A 20,536-nucleotide genomic window follows, 5' to 3' on the forward strand; every position below is an offset into this window, starting at 1 on the left:
AAAGCTTCAGCCCATCTTCTTTTTTTAACTGAAGTATAGTTGATTTACAACGTTGTGTTAGTTTTTGCTGTACAACAAAGGGCTTCAGTTATACACATACATACATTCTTTTGCATATTCTTTCCCATTATGATTTATCACAGGATATTGAATACAGTTCCCTGTGGTATACAGTAGGTCCTTGTTGTTTATTTTATACACGGTAGTATCTATCTGCTAGTCCCAAACTCCTAATTTAACCCTCCCTAACCTTCCCTTTAGTAACTGTAAGTTTGTTTTCTATGTCTGTGAGTCTATTTCTGTTTTGTAAATAAGTTCATTTGCATCATTTTTTTAGATTCCACACATCAGTGATACTACATGATATTTGTTTTCCTCTGCCTGGCTTATTCACTTAGTATGATAATCTCTAGTCCATCCATGTTGCAGCAAATGACATTACTTCCTTCTGTTTTATGGCTGAATAATATTGCATTATACCACAGCTTCTTTACCCATTCCTCCATTGATGGACATTTAGGTTGTTTCCATATCTTGGGTATTGTGAATAGTGCTGCTAGGAACACTGGGGTGCATGGATCATTTCTTTTTTTCTTGGTTTCTTTTGTTGGTTTTTATAGCTGCACTCGCAGCATATGGAAGTTCCCAGGCCAGGGACTGAATTTGAGCCACAGCTGTGACCTTTGTCACAATGGCAAAGCCAGATCCTTTAACCTTCCATGCTGGGCCAGGGATTGAAGCCAGGCCTCCGCAGCAGTCTGAGCTGATACTTAACCCAGGGCCTCTGACCATGACCTGTGGCCATGAATGGTGGCAGCTGGGAGTCTGAATGTTTCATTCCAGCTGTCCACTCCAAGTCTGGTCACTACAGAGTCTAGCTGTGGATCCTGTTCACACACACCACAAGCTTAGGTCCTTCTCTGGGACAATTCATGAACTCACCTCCCACAAGCCAGCTCGCAGACTGGGTCCCCTAATCCAGCAGATCTAGACTGACATTCTTGGGTGGCCCATGAGAGGTAGTAGGAAATGGGAAGTGAATGACCATGGACCATTTGGTGAAAAAGTGAACCCCCTTTCAATTCTCCTTTGTGCCTGGTTGAGTCAAAGAGAAAGCCTCAGAGTTCCCATCGTGGTGCGGTGGAATCCGACTAGAAACCATGAGGTTGAGGGTTCGATCCCTGGCCTCGATCAGTGGGTTAAGGATCCAGCATTGCCAGGAGCTGTAGTGTGGGTCACAGACACGGCTAGGATCTGGCATTGCTGTGGCTGTGGTTAGGCCAGCAGCTGTAGCTCCAATGTGACCCCTACCCTGGGAACCTCCATATGCCATGAGTGCGCCGCCCCCAAAAAAAGGAGAAAACCTCAGTGAGGCGCCAACCTGTTCTTTAACTTCTCATTGAGGACAGCTGGTCTTTGGCTGAGAGCCTCCCTCGGGGGACAGAACTAGCCAGAATTTTACAGTAACAACAGCTAAACATTTATCAAGATGATGCCCAGGTAACAGGCCATGTTTTAGAATCCAGGCTTTGGGGTTTTTGTTTTGTTTTGTTTTGCTTTGTTTTAATTTTTTATTAAAGTATAGCTGATTCACAATGTTGCACCAATTTCTGCTATACAGCCAAGTGACCTAGTCATATATATATATATATATATATATATATATATATATATATATTATTTTTCTCATCTTATCTTCCATCATGTTCTATCCCAAGAGACTGGATAGAGTTCCCTGTGCTGTAGTAGGACCTCATTGCTTATCCAGTCTAAATGTAATAGTTTGCATCTACTAACCAGATTTGGGGGGGGTTATTTATTTATTTATTTATTTATTTGTCTTTTTAGGCCAGCATATGCCACAGCCATAGCAGCTCGGGATCTGAGCCGCATTGGCAAACTACGCCACAGTTCACGGCAACGCCAGATCCTTAACCCACTGAGAAAGGCCAGGAATCGAACCTGCGTCCTCATGCATACCAGTCAGATTTGTTTCCACTGAGCCGTGATGGGAACTCCCTGATTTGGGGGTTTTTAATAGCGTGGTTTATGTGCCCTTTTAGTAACATATGCCCTCCATATGTTAAGGATGTGTGGTTTAAGGCAGCACCCCACAAAAAACGCACCGGATCTCCTGAATCAAATGTGTGAATTGTCCCGCCAAGCAGGATAAACAAAGCCATGAATAACTTCACATCAGCTCAGATCCAAGTTTGCTGCTAAGTGAGTTTTTGGCACCCAACTTACTAAAAATAAAATTAGGGCTTTGTGGATTTTGGAATTGCAGAGAAGGGGCCAGGGGCTGTGCCATCACTGTGATTCCTTTTCAGAGAGAAAGAAATGGGAGCACAGAGAGGTCCAGGAACCTTCCCAAGGTAACAGAGCCATAAGTGGAAGAAATGGGAATTAAACTCAGACGGTGCAGCCCCAGAGCTAACATCCTTCTCCACCAGGCTTGGCTGCTTCCCAGGAGAATAAAGCAAACCCACAAAGCGACCACAGAGATCAATAAGATTTGGGAACCACCGATTAAGCTAAAAGCAAGGATAGCGATGATTCTGTGTTTCTGGCTTTCTTGCCTCCCAGGTTCTTATCAGAGCATCATTTCAAATACATGAGCTGCCAGCAAATTGCTCTTGCTACCCTGGCATGCATGGAAGGCAGGGACAAAGAGGACATCAGGAAGGAAAGGGAAGAAAGAGAGGAAAGGCTTGGAGAGAAGAGGTGGCTCTGGGGGGGGCGGTTCCCATGGTCACATGAGCTGCAGTCACAGGGTCACCAGCCACAAAAAGTCAGAGGGAAACAACAAAACCTGCAAGAAATGAGCATGTAAACCTGCACTTAAGTCATCCTAGTCATGCTCTCTGGGGAGCTGGCAGGAACATGACACAAATGGGCAGTGTCAGCCAAGGAAAGCTGACTTCAGCGAAGCCATGGAGAGAACCATCTAGAGACGGTCACCTCTGAGTCCAGGCAAAGTCCAACCCCAGCATCTTCAAAGCCTCCTGATCAGACGCTCCTGCAGAGGCCTCATGACTGCCACAGCCTCCAAACCCACAATCGGACTCCATACACCACCTCTGTGAGATTTTACAAGCCAGAGCCTTGGCTGATAGCCACTGTCCCTGTCCTCATGGATGTCCATGGACCCGCCCAACTTGCATGGTGGGCAGAGCTCTCCTTCTTGCCAGCCTTGGCTGCCACTTGTCCCTTCTGGCCCCAAGAACTCCATGGCAGCCAGCTGCGGGAAGGGCCGGAATAAAACACAAGAATTCCTTGGTGGAGGTCCTGTCGTGGCGCAGTGGTTAACGAATCCGACTAGGAACCATGAGGTTGTGGGTTCGATCCCTGGCCTCGCTCAAGGGTTAAGGATCTGGCGTTGCCGTGAGCTGTGGTGTAGGTCGCAGACACGGCTCGGATCCTGCGTTGCTATGGCTCTGGTGTAAGCGGATGGCTACAGCTCTGATTCGACCCCTAGCCTGGGAACCTCCATATGCCACACGAGCGGCCCTAGAAATGGCAAAAAGCCAAAAAAAAAAAAAAAAAAAAAAAAAAAGAATTCCTCGGTGACAAATAACTCAGTCATCAAGATCACGGCACTGTCATCCTCCCTCCGAATAACAGTCTGCTCTGACCAAAACCTTCTACCTGTCATGTGTAAACGCCGGGGTGGGGACAGGGGATAAAGGTTTTACTATCTCTACGTCTCTGAGACCAAGAACCAAGATGGATTTCCCACCTCTGCTGAGGCCAAGATCTGTGACAGCGGATAGAGAGTAGCTGATGACATGTGTTATGAACCAAGGGACTATTCATTTCTGGGACAAAAGGGACAGGTCATCTGTGTACCTGTCCTGAAAAGAAAGGTCTTGAAAACATCAGATGAGTCTCCAAATGGTACACTCTGGATAATTTTTTTTCTTTTTAAGGCCAAACCTGCAGCCTATGGATGTTCTTAGGCCAGAAGTGAATTGGAGCTGCAACTGCCGGCCTACACCACAGACACAGCAACACAGGCTTTGAGACATATCCGTGACCTATGCCACAGCTTGCAGCAGCACCAGAACCTTAACCCACTGAGTGAGGCCAGGGATTGAACCCACATCCTCATGGACACTGGTAAGGTTCTTAACCTTCTGAGTCACAATGGGGATCTCCACTCTGGATATTTTTTAATTTCATTTTCATTTTTTATGTTGTTAACTTTTCTATAAAAACTATACATATAAAATTATTTTTAATAAAAAAGATGGGAAATTGACTCATCCTGGTCTAGACGGTGAGATGACTAAGAACAGGAAGGATCTGGAGTTCCCTGGTGGCTTAGTGGTTAAGGATCCCACGTTGTCACTGCGGCGGCTCAGGTCACAGGACCTACAGTGAAGCCAGATCCTTAACCCACTGTGCCAGGGTGGAAATCGAACACTAGCCACCTCGGAGACAACACTGGATTCTTAAGCCACAGCAGGAACTCCATTACTTTTGGAGACAGAGCCCAGAAGAGTGGTGCCTCCCCAGATGGAGGCAGGAGGCCCCAGGGAGGAGGCCTGAGCCAGCACCCAGGTCCCACACCTTCTCCTATAGCATCACCCTGGCAGCTACAGACCCCAAAGGATCTTGCACAGGCCACTTGCCTGAATTCTGCAAGTGCTAAGAAGTCACCAACATCTCTATGCTCTGAGCTTCAGGATATTAAATGCACCTCCAGGGCTGGTTCCTGGAGCAGGCTGGGGACCTCACTGGCTGCCCTGACATCTAGTCAACAGAAGAGTCCACCAGGTGCCCTCAGGCCGCCAGGAAGAGGGACAGACTCACAGAGTGATGGGCAGGGGATCGGCCAGCAGTGCTGGGTTGGGAGGGTCCCTTCAGTGTGGTCTGGCTGGGTCTCTCAGGCCACCCTCCTAATTGCAAGCCTCCAAAATAAAATCAGTTGGTTTTTAATTTCAAATTCTCTTTCTTTCTTTCTTTAGGCCTACACTTGCGGCATATGGAAGTTCCTAGGCTAGGCGTCGAATAGGAGCTGCATCTGTGACCTACACCACAACTTGTGGCAACACTGGATCCTTAACTCACCGAGCAAGGCCAGGGATCAAACCTGCATCCTCATGAATGCTCGAAGGTTCTTAACTCACTGAGCCACAATGGGAACTCTTCACATTCTATTTCAGGTTGCAGAGATTTCAAAATACAATGAACCCTCCTAAAGCACCTATCTATTCTGTCATATTCATTATGGATGGTTCAAGCCCTTAAACTGAATAGAATTGAAGTAATTAAAAATTCTCACTTTCAAGAAAAAAAAAAAAACAACAAAGTACACCATGCTTGTTCCCAGGCTGAGTGGGTGTGCGGCCAGGTGTTCAGGGAACAAGCAACACAGCCCGAGAGGTCAGGCCAGAAGGTCAAGTCTGAGACGCTGTCTCCTGCCCTGTGAACGTGGCTGAGGAATCTGCAATTGGAAGAAAAACTGTCCTCTCTTCGTCCTGTTTTAAGAGACTTCCAGATGCAGCCTGCTGGCCTGGGAACACAGGAGCCAGAGCAGGGACGGGCCTCACACTACAGCCCTGATTTGTGGTCCATCCCTGGCCTGGTCTGGGCTTTCCTGAGCAGTGAGCCCCATCTTGTGGCTCTGTCCACGTCCTCACCTCACCCAGGCTCCCAGGCTGCTCAGCACTGTGCCCACCTTAGGTGTCTCCCCCCCTCACCGCCCAGCACCTGGATCATTCTGACCCAGGGACCAGGCCTCGGGCAATGAAGCCAAGCAGGACTGGGCCTAAGGAAGACGTCCGTTCTCCCCAGGGATCCGGCAAAACAGTGGTGAGCAGAGTCCTTCCAGGGGATGATCTTGGGGAAGTGTCCCCTTCTCCCCAAAACAAGAGAGGAGGGGAGGGAGGGAGAGACACAGAAACAGAGGGAGACATAGAAGAAATACAGAAGGGGAGATAGAGAAACAGGGACAGAGAGGGGTAGATAGAGACAGAGAGAAAGACACACAGACAGAGAGGGAGAGACAGACACAAAGGGAGAGATAGAGGCAGAAGGAAAGACAGACACACAGAGAGGGGGAGAGAAAGATGGGGAGACACACAGAGGGGGAGAGAAAGAGACACAGAGAGAGACAGAAAGGGAGAGATACAGATGGAGAGACAGAGACAAAGGGAGAGACAGAGACAGAGAGAGAGAGACACAGAGAGAGGAAGAGAGAAAGAAACAAAAGAAACAGAGACAGAGAAAGAAGGACCCAGAGACAGAGGGGGAGAGACAGACACAGAGACAGATGGAGAAAAAAGAGAGACACACACAAAGACAGAGAGAGGGAGACAGAGAAAGGGAGAGACAGAGACAGAGAAGGAGAGACACAGAGGCAGAGGCAGCCACACTGGGAGTCGTGTGCAAAAGCTCTTGGGGGAAAAACAGAGTTGGAGAAAGAAGGAAAGACAGAGACAGAGTTGGGCTCTGCAATAGAGCTGTGGGTTCAAGTTCCTGCCCTGCCCCCTCCAGCTGAGCTTCCTCAGGCAAAGGCCTTACCCTCTCTGGGATCATTAGGGTAACACTTTCGTAGGTTTCCCTGGGAGGATTACCATGAGAAATGATCAAGGTCCCTACCACAGTGCCAGTACAAAGAGGAGGCCCGGCTGGGACCCTCTTGGGGTGTCAGCCCTGCCCAGACCCACACCCCCTTCCCTTCCCAGAACAACTCCCCTCCACTCCAACCCCGGGGCACTGAATGAGGCCAGAGTGCCAGGAAATGCATATTTAATTATTCATTTGAATGGACTTAAATTTAAATTTTAAAACTGGTGCTCCATTCAAGTATTGCAAAGCCAAGGGTATAGAGTCTCAATGCAAATCAAATTTGGATATAAATTTAATCTCCAGATTGAGATGAGCTAGTATGTAAAATACAGGTGGGATCTGGATAGACAGAGCTAAATAAAATATATCATTGATATGGATTCCTTTTTTTTTTTTTTTTTTTTGTCTTTTTGTCTTTTCTAGGGCTGCTCCTGGGGCATATGGAGGTTCCCAGGCTAGGGGTCTAATCGGAGCTGTAGCCGCCACCTACGCCACAGCCACAGCACCATGGGATCCGAGCTGCATCTGCAACCTACACCACAGCTCACGGCAACGCCAGATCCGTAACCCACAGAGCAAGGTCAGGGATAGAACCCGCAACCTCATGGTTCCTAGTTGGATTCATTAACCACTGAGCCACAACAGGAATTCCAATATGAATTTCATCTGTTTTTTTATTTTCTTTCAATGTTGCTGTTAGAAAATGCTATCTCCCATAGATCTCTCGCCTGTTCCCTAACAAATACCAGCCACGCGCCTCATCACAGGTCTGCATCATTTGCAGCAACATCCCAGCATAATTACCAGTAACAATGCAAATAAATGTTTAAGACTCACTTCCAATGTAATTCACACCAGCGTCTCCTTTGGGCTTAACTGGAAATCCAATCAGTCCTGGATGTCCCTGAATTGGAGAATTTACATTTTGGAGGGGCTAGCTGGGGGCTTACACATCATAGGTGCATTTAACATCTGGGAATTCTAAATGTTTGATTAAAAAGTTTAAAAATGGTTTTAACTAATAAAATGAAAAGAAGGAGGGGGGGAGAGATGATATTTGCATAATGTTGGCCAAATGCCACAAGGAGAATGTTTCACTGTACTGATGGTGACTCCAGGGCTTAGACCTAGGAGCTTGGCAGACTATCCGGCACCTAAGGGACAGACTATGATTCTGTGTCACTGCAGCTTTCCCCTGAGGCTGAGGCAGGCCCGTCCTACACCTAAGAGAAAACTCACATTCTTTACGCTTCTATTAGAAATGACTAGTTCAAAACTGAATAGCTTAGGGTCCTTCCTTGTGCTTCTCTCTGGCTTAACTGAACCCTAAACACAATCAGCCATGAGCTACAGATTAAGACCCCTGAGCAAAACTGCCTGTGTGTCAAAGATTATAAGCACAAGATGTTTTTTTCAGGGACTTTCCTAGATGCCCTAATCACTGATCATTATGTCCTTTTTGCAAGCTGGGTTCTTTTTTTGTCATTTTTTTGGTTTTGTTTTTTTTAGGGCCATACCTACGGCGCACGGAAGTTCCCAGGCTAGGGGCTGATACACTGCAACTTCAGCAATGCGGGATCCGAGCCCCATCTGCGACCTATGCCACAGCTTATGGCATTGACAATCCTTAACCGACTGAGCAAGGCCAAGGATTGGACCTGCATCCTCATGGATACCAGTCAGGAGCCACAACAGGAACTTCTGCTCCACAACGGGAGACCACGCTTGTGACCCCCAACCTGGATAACTAATATTCCCCCAAAGAAAGAAGAAAGCATATTTGCTCTCAACTCTGATTCTTATTCTGAACCTCTTTTTGCTATAAAACTCCCTGAAGTTCTTCCCAAGGGAGGGCACAGTCTTTAAGGCACTAGGCTGCTATGGCCTCCTTTGCCTGGCAAAGCAATAAAAGCCATTTCTTTCTCTTTTACCCAAAACTCTGTCTCCGGATTTCTACTTGGCCTTGGTGGACAGAGGCCGAGTGTCAGCTGCAAGGCCAAGGATGAGACTCCGCCCCACGCGCTTGCTGTTATTGCCCAAAGGGGAGCATCACCATCTCCACCCCATGGATGAAGGAATGAGCAGAAGAAGGAAAAACATGTCCAGGACGACTCAGATGATCAAGGGTAAAACTCAAGATCTAAGCACAGCTCTGCCAGAACAGAAGTTTGGAGGCTCAGCATTCTCCAACCTTCTTTGCTTCTTCCGAACATTAAAACACTATCAACATTTTAAAATGACATAGTCTCTTTTTTTTTTTTTGTCTTTTTAGGGCGCACCTGTGGCATAGGGGAGTTCCCAGGCTAGGGGTTGAATCGGAACTGCAGCTGCTGGTCTACACCACAGTCACAGCAACGCCCGATCTGATCTACATCTGTGGCCTACACCACAGCTTAGGGCAAATGCCAGATCCTTGAACCTGCATCCTCACAGAGACAACATTGGGTCCTTAACCCACTGAGCCACAGTGGGAGCTCCCTGAGCTGGGTTCATCTGCCAAAAAACACTTGGCACCAGGTACTGTTGTGGGTGCTAGGGCAGTGGGATGTGCAACACAGAATCCTGAAGAGGAGGCATCTTGAATTTACAGCTGAAGACAATGCCTGTGTGGACCTGCGCTTTAGCGGGATGAAGGTGGGACTGGGTGGGGAAGAAAGGCGGCCATGAAGGAACAAGTACAGGTCTAAGCATCTGAGTGTGTCAAAGCGGCACAGCGATCAAAGCCATGGAGGAACTAAAAGGGAAAAACGTGGATTTTTTTCTCCCTGATCTTCCACAGGAATCAGGAAGGTCTCATGGAGCAGGAGCCACCAAACCGAGACCCACCCAAGGAGAAGCATCCAGCCCGAGGAAGAGCCCAGGAAGACACTTCAGATGGAGAAACAGAGACGGTCTACTGAGTGGGAGGCAGGGGCTGGGTCAGGCCAGCTTGGTGACTATTGTGAAAGCTTGGACTTTCCACTGGAGCATCTCAGCAGGGGCATCACCAGTCCCTCCCTGTGCTTAGCAGTTGGCTATATATGTCTCTTGCTCCCCCCATCAAACTGCACCATGGATTCATCTTTCCAGCTGCTCCCAGAAGAGTGAAACACAAGAGCAGGGATTTCGGGAAAAGAGACACATGTATAAGACCCAGCAAGACCCCATGGCATCCCCTTGGATGCCGTCCATCATCTCAAATGGGATGCATCAGTTACCCAAAACCGTTCTCTTTCTAGACAGCCTGCCTCTGCCAGAGCTGAAAAGCTCAGGGTTGGGGAGCAAAGAATTGGGAGGGTGGAAATAACATATACACACTACTGTAGAAAAGAGATGATTCATGAGAACCTATTGTAGAGCCCAGGAAAATCTACTCAATAGTTTGGAATAGCCTGTATGGGAAAAAAGAGAGGATGTATGTGTATGTATGACTGACCCACTTTGCTGTACACCTGAAATTAATACAACATCCCAAGTCAACTCTATCTCAATAAAACTAAGTTAAAAAAAAAAAACCTGCAAATCTCCATCCTCTGCAGAAGCTCCACTGGCTCCCCTTAATATCTTCCCTTGGAGAGTTCCCACTGTGGCTCAGAAGGTCACGTACCCAACTAGTATCCACAAGGATGTGGGTTTGATCCCTGGCCTCACTCAGTGGGTTAAGGATCCAGCATTGTCGTGAGCTCTGGTGTAGATTGTAGACGCAGCTCAGATCTGGCATTGCTGTGGCTGTGGCGTATGCCGACAGCTGTCGCTCTGATTTGACCCCTGGGAACTTCCATATGCCTGGCCCTAAAAAGACCAAAAAAAAAAAATCTTCTCTTGCCTTCCTCCCAGTCCTAGCTCCCTCTTGGGGCAGAGCTAACCACCACGCACTTAAGAGTACATTTGGGGTACGCACGTGTTTATCGTCTCCTGGTTTCTATAAGTCAGAACCCCAGGCTTGGTTGAGCTGGTTCCTCAGACCAGCATCTTACAAGATGGGCTCGGGGCCCTTTTTTAAGTGCACATGGGGTTGGTGCCAAAATCTAGCTGCTTGTGGTCATGGGACCAAGATCACCTTTCTCTTCCTGGCTACAGAGAGGTTGGGGGGCTGCTCTCAGATCTTGGAGGGAATGCGCAGTTCCTGCAGGGGGCGCTAAGCAGGGCCACCTCCTTCCTGAGGGCGCATGGTCTCCTGAATGCGCGGTTCACCCCCTCCCTCCTTCACCATTGCTTCTACCACCTGGCCCAGCACAAGCCACGTTCAAATGGGCTTCTCCTTTTCTATTCCCTCCACTCGATCCTCGCTCACGTTTGCCTGTCATGCACCTCTTCCCTAAAGACCTTGCTTCTGCCATCTACACTGATTAGCATATTAAGGTTGCAACAGCTGATGTATCATCTTTTACCTTCAGAGGCCAGACATGTGCTAGTGCAGGGACTTTGGGAGGCTTGGTTTGCACACAGAACCTGCTGCAGATCCCTAACAGACCGGTCAAAGGGAGGCGAGCTTGCGCTCCAGGCACCCCATGTGCCCGCAGCATCCTCCACCCTGAAAGGCGACGGATGTGATGCCCTAACTAAGTGAGCACCAGGAACACTCCCTGTGCAGCCTGAGGACCAGGAAGGGGAGAGCAGGAGCCCAGGGCCCTGGTGGTCAGAAAACACCGCCCAATGCTGAGGATCAAAGAATATGAGAAAAGGCTATGTTTGCAGGGGAAAGTCACATGTCTGCTGCACCATCGGTTTTGTTTTAGAGACAGGTCCGCAAAAGAAACCAAGGGATAAAGGAGGCACTTTGACAACCATTCATAGCCTTTAGGCAAAACCTGTGTAAAACTCATTTTCCATTTTGGAAAGGAAATGAGAGGGCGGGTGTGAAATGTACAGTCTACCTTGTATTGTCTCAATAAGGGAATAAAAATGAAAGCAGGGCATTCCCACTGTGGTGCAGTGGGTTAGGTACCCTACTAAAGTGGCTTAAGTCGCTGTGGAGGTGCAGGTTTTATCCCTGGCCCAGTGCAGTGGGTAAAAGGATCCCATGTTGCCACAGCTGTGGCTCAGATTCAATCCCTGACCTGGAATGTCCATATGACTTGGGTATGGCCATAAAATTTTTAAAAAAGCAAGCGAGCAGAACTACTGACTACTGATTTAGAAGGATGTGAACAGCATTTGTGGTTAAAAAAAAGTTACGTATACATTATATAGATAGATACAGATACAGACATATAGAAATCCACATTTATATCTATGGATCTAATCTATGTATCCATGTATCTATCATTCAATCCATCTATCCATCCATCCATCCATGTATCTATCTAACCTATGTATGTATGTATGTATGTATGAATATCTATCTACCTATTAATCCATCTGTCCATGCATCTATCCATCCACCCACCCATCAATCTATCCATCCATCCATCTATTCATCTATCTAATCAATGTATGTATGTATGTATGTATCTATAGATATATCTATGAATCTATCTATATTACATCCTGGCATGGAAGTCCCTTCTTAATAAATGAGATGCCACTCCAAATACATATTTGAATATACATTTGAAATTAGTCTTGCAAACGCTGGAAAACAACCAGTGGTAATTTCACCTGAGCTCCAGAGCCAGACGACTGTAAGCCCACTCAGTGACTTATCTAAACTGCATATTTGTTTTTGAAGCAACAGCTCCAACTCTGTGCTAGATTGAGTCTGATCACAACTATAAAACAAAGCCATGTGTGATATCCGTGTCTAGCGCACTTTCTCAAAGTGTGTCGAAAATGCACCCTCCCCGCCACTCCTGCTCCCAAGAAACTAAGAGTGTTCTATTTTTTTAACATTCTTTGTAAAACTAATGTTAAAGCCTTGGAATCAAAATAAACCCACACCTTAACTTTGTGGGAGCTGCGAGGCTGTGTCTGATACCTTCATAAGAAGCCGGCAATCGGCAGAGATGACTTGGATGTGTCAGAGATAGGAGAGTTATTTGCAAATATTAAAAGGAATATCTTACAAGAAACATGCAATGAAATCAGGGGAGCCAAACGGCTCTCATTCCAGTGTGGGGCTGATATACCCATTTATAAGTGATGGCTATACAGACACTCAGTGATAAAATTGTAGTGCTCTGAAATTGAGCTATAAAATAAATAGACATTGTGTTTGGGGAGATGAGAATAAAATCTCTTTGCCCGCGTGGAAACCATATTCTATGACCTGTAGCTTGGCTGGTGTTGATTTTGAGAGACGTGGAACGTGGTAAAAAGCAATACACCTTTGTCTGGAGCATCAGCAAGGAACAACCATGTACGTGGTGCCCTGGTATTGTTTTGGCTTTTAGATGTTACTATTTAAAGAAAGGCAAACCACACAGGACCTTGTAGGTAGCACAGCCTGACTCCTTCAATCCATTCCCCCTCCCACCCCTGTCCAGTGAAGCTGACTCCCATCTTGCTTGTGTTGACTCTGGGATAGGCAGGCAGTCAAACGAGGTGACCCATAATTTATACTAAGGGACAGGGAGAAAGTCTGGGATGAAACACCTGCCAGAGGAAATGTGAGACATGGACATTTCAAATATTTGAGTTGACCGCAGCTTGTAAGTATAAACCCTGCATTTCAGCATGTGCATGTGCCTTAATAAAGATGATGGTGAGTAGAACCCCATTTGTACTTACTTACTTTTTGGCCACACTGGCGGCTTGTGGAAGTTTCCCATCCAGGGATCGAACCTGAGCCACAGCAGTAATGACTTGGGATCCTTAACCTGCTGTACCACAAGGGAAATCCTAGAACCTAATTTTTATATCTAAAGACTTAAAGAACATGGAGTTCCCGTTGTGGCACAGTGGTTAATGAATCTGACTAGGAACCATGAGGTTGCAGGTTCGGTCCCTGCCCTTGCTCAGTGGGTTAACGATCCGGCATTGCCGTGAGCTGTGGTGCAGGTCGCAGATGCGGCTCGGATCCTGCATTGCTGTGGCTCTGGTATAGGCCGGTGGCTACAGCTCCGATTGGACCCCTAGCCTGGGAACCTCCATATGCCGCAGGAGCAGCCCAAGAAATGGCAAAAAGACCAAAAAAAAAAAAAAAAAACTTAAAAAACAAAGGATGGAAAAAAAAAATTTTTTTTCTTGTCTTTTTGCCTTTCCTAGTGCCGCTCCCACGGCATGTGGAGGTTCCCAGGCTAGGGGTCTAATCGGAGTTGTAGCCACCGGCCTACACCACAGCCACAGCCATGCAGGATCCAAGCTGCATCTGCAACCTACACCACAGCTCATGGCAACACCAGATCCTTAACCCACTGAGCAAGGGCAGGGATCGAACCCAAAACCTCACGGTTCCTAGTCGGATTCTTTAACCATTGAGCCATGATGGAAACTCCCAAAATTTTTTTTTATTTTTTTTTTTTATTTTTATTTTTTATTTTTATTTTTTTTTTTTTGGCCATACCCAAGGCATGTGGAAGTTCCTGGGCCAGGGGTCAACCTGAGCCATAGCAGTGACAATGCCAGATCCTTAACCTGCTGAGCCACCAGGGAATTCTCTTTTTTTTTTTTTTTTTTTTTTTTGTCTTTTGTCTCTTTGTTGTTGTTGCTATTTCTTTTGGGCCGCTCCCGCGGCATATGGAGGTTCCCAGGCTAGGGGTTGAATCGGAGCTGTAGCCACCGGCCTACGCCAGAGCCACAGCAACGCAGGATCCAAGCCGCGTCTGCAACCTACACCACAGCTCACGGCAACGCCGGATCGTTAACCCACTGAGCAAGGGCAGGGACCGAACCCGCAACCTCATGGTTCCTAGTCGGATTCGTTAACCACTGCGCCACGATGGGAACTCCAGGGAATTCTTTAAGATTCTTTATTGCTGCCGCCTAAAACAAGCCATAGGCAGCAGCAACGCTTCTCCTTTTGGTGATAATGGGTACCCAGGGCCCTGACCATCGCTGTGCCCACTGCTCAGCTCTGCATGTCAGCTCCTTCCACCCACGTCTCTCCTCTAAGATCAGAGTTATAATTCCCTTCATGGGTCCAGAGGAGAAAATAGAGCTTGGAGACTCAGGCCAAGGCCACACACCCTGCACAGGGTCCCAAGGTTCAAGGACAGGCACATCCTTGGACCCTCAGCACTTTGTGACCGGGATCCCTTCACACACATGTGCCCCTGGTGACACGGCTCCACCAGCTGTGCCCACTGTCAGCTGCACTGACCTTTATTTAATTTCAAGTACACTCAACTACTCTGCCTCTTCGGTATGTTGTTTCGAGGGGACCACAAAGGATCAGATATGTGACAGTCTTCTGAACACCAGCAGGTGTTCTAGAAGTGCAGGATTGTATCTGAAGAGTACCCGCATTCTGAAACCAGAAAGCCAAGCATCTCAAAGGGGAAGTGACTTGCTCAAGGTCAAGGTCATGATAATCACCACCAGTGGCATCAGAAACAGAACCCAGGCCTCTGGTTTCTTGGACGTGCCCAGGTTTCTTTGGATCACACATCCGGGCGGCTGCCCCTGTGACAAGCGTGCTTCACACAGGTATCTACTGATTATAAAGGGAACCCCAAGAGCTAATCACAAAGAGGCAGGTCACAGACTCCGAAGGACATGCAGAAGAAAATAACCCAGACCAGCTGAACACGGATATCACTCTCCTTTACCTGAGGGTCGGAAAACAACAATCCTGTAACTTCGTGCGTCACCACTGCGGCGTTCCCCGGGATGTTCCTCGCCAACACGGGGACTTCCAAATCCATTGCCTAAAAGGGTGTACAGAAGGAAGGAGACAGGTGGGCAGTCATTTTAAGAGCTTCTGTGGTGGGATAAGTCAATTTCCGGGAGAATAATTCTGGAGTTTGGGGGAGGCGGATTTTTGGCTGTTCCGGGCCAGGGATTGAACCCACATCACGTTAGTGACTCACGCCACAGCAGTGACAATGCCGATTCCTTAACCCACTGATCCACCAGGGAACTCCAAACTTCTAATGATTTTTTTTTATGGCTGCACCTGTGGCATATAGAAGTTTCTGCATTAGAGATCATGTCAGCTGCTGGCCTACACCACAGCCACACCTTCCCTGATAAGTAATGTGCTTCCAGCACTAGCTGTACGAATGCCACCGGGACCACACACACCCCTTTGACAGATCCGAGTTGCATCTGCAACCTATGCTGCAGCTTGTGGTAATGCTGGATCCTTAACCTACTGAGTGAGGCCCGAGATCAAACCTGCATCCTCACAGACACTGTGATGGGTTCTTAACCCACTGAACTACAATGGGAACTCCCAAACTTATGTTAATGAGCCACCAGGGAACTCCAAACTTCTTATGTTAACTGGACCTCTGGCACCACACAAAAATACCCAAAGAGCTTGCTGAAAATGATACCGCAATCCAAACCCCGGATTTTGCAACTACATACTGAATTTTAATGATTGATTATATTTGCAAGTCCTGGAAAACTATATACTGTAATGGTCTGTCTGACATTGCCACTGCAACATAACAAAGAATCCCTCTCTCAAAGTGTTTGGTTGACTCTTCTTCCATGGCAGAGTATACATTTTTGGCTTTTTGTTTTTATTTTTATGGCCACATATGGAAGTTCCCAGGCTAGGGGTATAACTGGAGCTGCAGCTTCAACCTACACCACAGCCACAGCAACACCAGATCTGAGACACATCTGCGACCTACGATACAGCTTGAAGCAATACAGGATCCTAAACCCACTGAGCAAGATACTATGTTGGGTTCTTAACCCCGAGCCACAACGGGAACTCCCTGCCTTTTTAATTACTGTCATTACCTTCCCTGATGAGTAATGTGCTTCCAGCACTAGCTGTACGAATGCCACTGGGACCACACACACCCCTTTGACAGGCATAGAACAGCAAGGAGCAACACGGTTAATCATTCTGATTATTTACTAAGCAGTCTCTAGTCTCAAAGGGCTGGGATCAGCCAGCACAGGGCGCCCCATAGCACGACCTGGGATCGAAGCCTCAAAAAGATGCTCCAGGAGTTCCCATTGCAACTCATCAGTAATGAACTCAACTAGTATCCATGAGGACTCAGGTTCAATCCCTGGCCTCACTCAGTGGGTTAAGGATCTGGTGTTGCTGAAAAAAAGATACCCCAAAGCAGGGCAGGCAAGGTTGACCTCACCTGCCAGGAAGGGGGCATTTTTCTGGCCCTCTCCTCAGTTTGGGGGAGCAAGGCCTAGAAAAGTAGAGCATTAGGCCAGCTCTTCTGACGTCTACTTCTACTCCCTACACCGAATCTCCTGTGGTTACTTTCACAGGGGCCAACCCAGCTTTTATGTGACAGGTGTCTTCAGCAGGTGACAGTCTGGTGTCCGGAGGCAGCCCTGAGGGGCATTATCAGCAAACCAATCATCCGGCTCTTGCTCTGTACAAGGATTGTTCTAGGTGCTATGATTCTGCAGATGGTACTAATTTCAATTCATACAAAAGGGGTGACATTGGAGTTCCCATCGTGGCTCAGTGGTTAACGAATCCAACTAGGAACTATGAGGTTGCGGGGTCAGTCCCTGGCCTCACTCAGTGGGTTAAGGATCTGCCGTTGCCATGAGCTGTGGTGTAGGTCACAGACACGGCTCAGATCTGGTATTGCTGTGGCTGTGGTGTAGGCCGGTGGCTACAGCTCCAATTATACCCCTAGCCTGGGAACCTCCATATGCTGCGGGAACGGCCCCAGAAAAGACAAAAAAAAAAAAAAGAAAGAAAGAAAGAAAGAAATAGGTGACACTGAGTTCTCAGACATGTAAAATTACCCAGTCTCAGTCACTATGATGGGGAGCTTTGTGACACTCAAGGTTTCACATGGCATGGATGCCACCAATGGCCAAGTGCCCAGAGCCATGTGCGTGACACACAGCAGGTGTTCAACCAATACGTGTGGAGTAAATGTTCTAGAAACACCTGGACATAAATAAATTGTAATGTGGGACTTCAAGGCCCCCTCAAGGAGATAGAACGCAAAGCCTCTGGCCGAGACAAGAATGACCAGACCCATATCACCCCACCCGTCTTACTGTAATGCCCCTTCCCCAACCTTGAGCAACCTGGCCTGCTCCTTCCTATCCCTACTAGGAAAGGCATGTGGCCCACTCCTTGCCTCGAGCCTGCAGGGCCCTCATATGCCTCCAACCAACCAGCAAGTGTACCATTAAGACACCTCTTTCCTTAACCAATCAGTAGGTCAGCAGGTATATCCTGAGACCTCTCCTCTGGGCTATAAAAACAGACAGGACCACATGCTCGGTATAGGCTCTCCCTGATCAGCAGGAGGTCGTTCCACGGTGCCAGCAGAATCTCTCATGTCAATAAACTTCTTTCTCTGGAGGGTTGGCTCTCCCTGATTATCAAGAAGTTGTCCCACTGCGCCAGCAGCATCTCTTATCTCAATCAACTTTTCCTTCTCTTCATGTGGCTGTGCTGCAAAATTCTTTTTCCAACTCGAGTGCATGGACCATGACGTGTTAAGTCAGTGGTCCACGCTGGCCATCTTATCATTAGCAGTTTTCTTGGTGAGCTCACCTGGTTCCCTGGTTCTGTGTCACCTCCATCTTCCCCAGTGCATGTTGAGTTTGAGATCCGGGTCTTAGATAAGGTTGGGGGAGTGTGGACACCCCTCCTCCTCCCCCCCCCCAAGATTATTCTGTCCCCACCATCAGAGAAAGTAGAGGAGCTGGCTCGCCCCTGGGACTGGAGCCCTCCTGCTCAATCTCAGCTGCACAGCTGCCTTTCCAAGACAGCACGGGTTCTCATGTCGGCGTTTCATGGTCACAGAACATCTCCAAGTTGTGATTTTCCTGCTCCCATCTCAGAGGGCAAAGAGCAGGACCTTCCATTGTTATTAATTTGCTACACACCGGAAACTAACACAACATTGTAAATCAACTGTACTTCAATAAAAGACAAAGAAATGAGAACAAAGAAAACAGAAAAGAGTCATCTTAAGAATAAGGACCCGAAAATGCTATTTTCATACAGCCAAGACACGGCATTCAGGAATCGCATGGTTGATTCTCAGCTCCCTTTCTTCAGGTGTGAAATCACCTCTTTCAAAACAAACTGTGTCTTCAAGAAAGACAGAGCCCCAGAACACAATGGCACTGGGAAGCCGGTCCTGGCTGAGGTCTTGGGTGAGACTGTTTGGAGCCGCACCCTCTGAATTCCCCTGAACTCCTGCTGGTCGTGAACAAGGAATGGGGGTGTCAGTGGGGGAGGCACTTGGGGCAGAGAGGCACTCAGAGCCGGGATCAGGGGCCGGCTTTGGGACTCTGAAGAGGAGGCATCAGAGCTAAGCCCCGGCTGAGTCTGCAGTCCATGGACTCGTGTGGCCCCCAGTGAGCTTTGCGACCTTTCATCAGGGGGATGGAAATGTCATATTCAACCTTTTTAAAAACCTTTGTTAGAGTCCCCGTTGTGGCTCAGCAGGTCAAGAACCTGACTAGCATCCATGAAGATGCAGGTTTGATCCCTGGTGTCATTCAGAGCATTAAGGATCTGGCCTTGCCATGGCTGTGGTGTAGGGTGCAACTGCAGCTCCAATTCAACCCCAAGCCCAGGAACTTCCATATGCCACAGGTTCAGCCCTAAAAAAAAAAGAAAAACTTCATCGCTGGTCCACTATCTTTAGGTTTCCAGTATAGTTGGCCCCTAGTCTATACCACAGAACAGCCTTCAGAGGTGCAGCCTCACCAACACAGGCAAGAGGATTTTTGAAGGGCTCGGTCACCTGTACTGATGTTTCAAGCTTCAGACGGAATTTGGAGGCACACCCTGGGTTGTAACCTCTGGGGTCCAGATTTCCTTGCAGAGAGGTCTGCTTGCATTTTCCTGGCATTGACTGAGGGTGTGTCCAGCACCACGGTCACTGCCTGTCAGGTGGGGATGCGGTTGCTCCAAGTGGTCTGTGCGTTCAGACCTCCCACCGTGGGGGTTAGGGCGTTTCCTGACGGGGAGGCCCATGGCATTGTGGGCACAGCTCCTGGCTGCACAAAGACTGTCCTGCAACTTGAAGAAGACTTTACCTCCCCCCAGCTCCCTCCCCGCACCGTGTACCAGACCCTATATCTTTATGTTCTGAAGTAAAAGGCCTTTTCTTTAGGCTCCCAGGCCTCCCCGCAGTCTCAAAAAGCTGACTCAAGAGTTAAGGATTAGGAAATACTGCTACAGCTAAAACCTAGTTGAATCAGTCTCCATGACGTTGTGTCCTGCCTTAGAGCACTAACTTGTTACTAATATTTACTTTCTAGTTAAGAGTTACATTGCACCTAGTGTCTGGCTTTTCACAAAGATCTCTTCCTTGATTAATCGCTTTCTTTTACTAATGGTTAATTTCCAGTTAGAGTTACATTGAATCTAGCATTTTCTTTTGTAATTGAAACACTCCCTAACACCCCTTCCCCTTAAGCCATCTTCATTCCAGAGAGAAGGTCAAGGAACTATCACCCCGAAGACAACCAGAAACCATCACCAGACCAACTGATGCTGGATTTGACGACTCTGAAATGACCTACAGCTGAAGAATCGTATAGACACCTTCATCAATAATCTGTCTCTGAGCTAAACCTATAAAACCCCTTGCTATCTGCGCTCTCGGAACAGGACACGGGTTTAAGGCATTAGCCTGCTGAGTCCTCCTTGGCCTGGCAGAGCAAGAAAGCTGTTCTTTCTCTTCCCCAAAACTCTGTCTCTGAGACTTCATTGGTCTGGTGTACAGAGGTTGCACTTTCAGTTACAATTCCGACATGCTTCCACGACAAAACAAAGCGAATTCTGAAAGGTCAAAAGAGTCCTTCCTTCAAAAGCGACAGGCACATATTCCGTGATTAACCACTTTGGTCATGTGAATTGACTCTAAAGACATCCACCCTTGATGACTCCTCGAAACTCAGTTTCATTCCAAACCCTCAGCCCAAAGGTTAGTTTGGAGTTTTTCAAAAGGAACACGGCGGCGACATT

General features: G+C 47.7%; 1 protein-coding gene across 6 annotated transcripts in view; it reads right to left on the reverse strand.

The window, feature by feature from the left end:
• GLT1D1 (glycosyltransferase 1 domain containing 1) overlaps positions 1-20,536 on the reverse strand; it is a 129,574-nt gene that overhangs the window by 26,535 nt on the left and 82,503 nt on the right. For all 6 annotated transcript variants that reach the window (XM_084994332.1, XM_084994333.1, XM_021072863.2 and 3 more), the window contains one exon: positions 15,204-15,302. In XM_084994332.1, the coding sequence (XP_084850458.1) occupies positions 15,204-15,302 (99 nt within the window). The remainder of the gene's footprint in view (positions 1-15,203; positions 15,303-20,536) is intronic.

This window comes from Sus scrofa, chromosome 14 (assembly GCF_054392235.1).
Source record: "Sus scrofa isolate SSC_HxYL_T2T_F1_AM1 chromosome 14, Sscrofa_HxYL_maternal_Yorkshire_Landrace_v2.0, whole genome shotgun sequence".
Lineage (NCBI taxonomy): Eukaryota > Metazoa > Chordata > Mammalia > Artiodactyla > Suidae > Sus > Sus scrofa.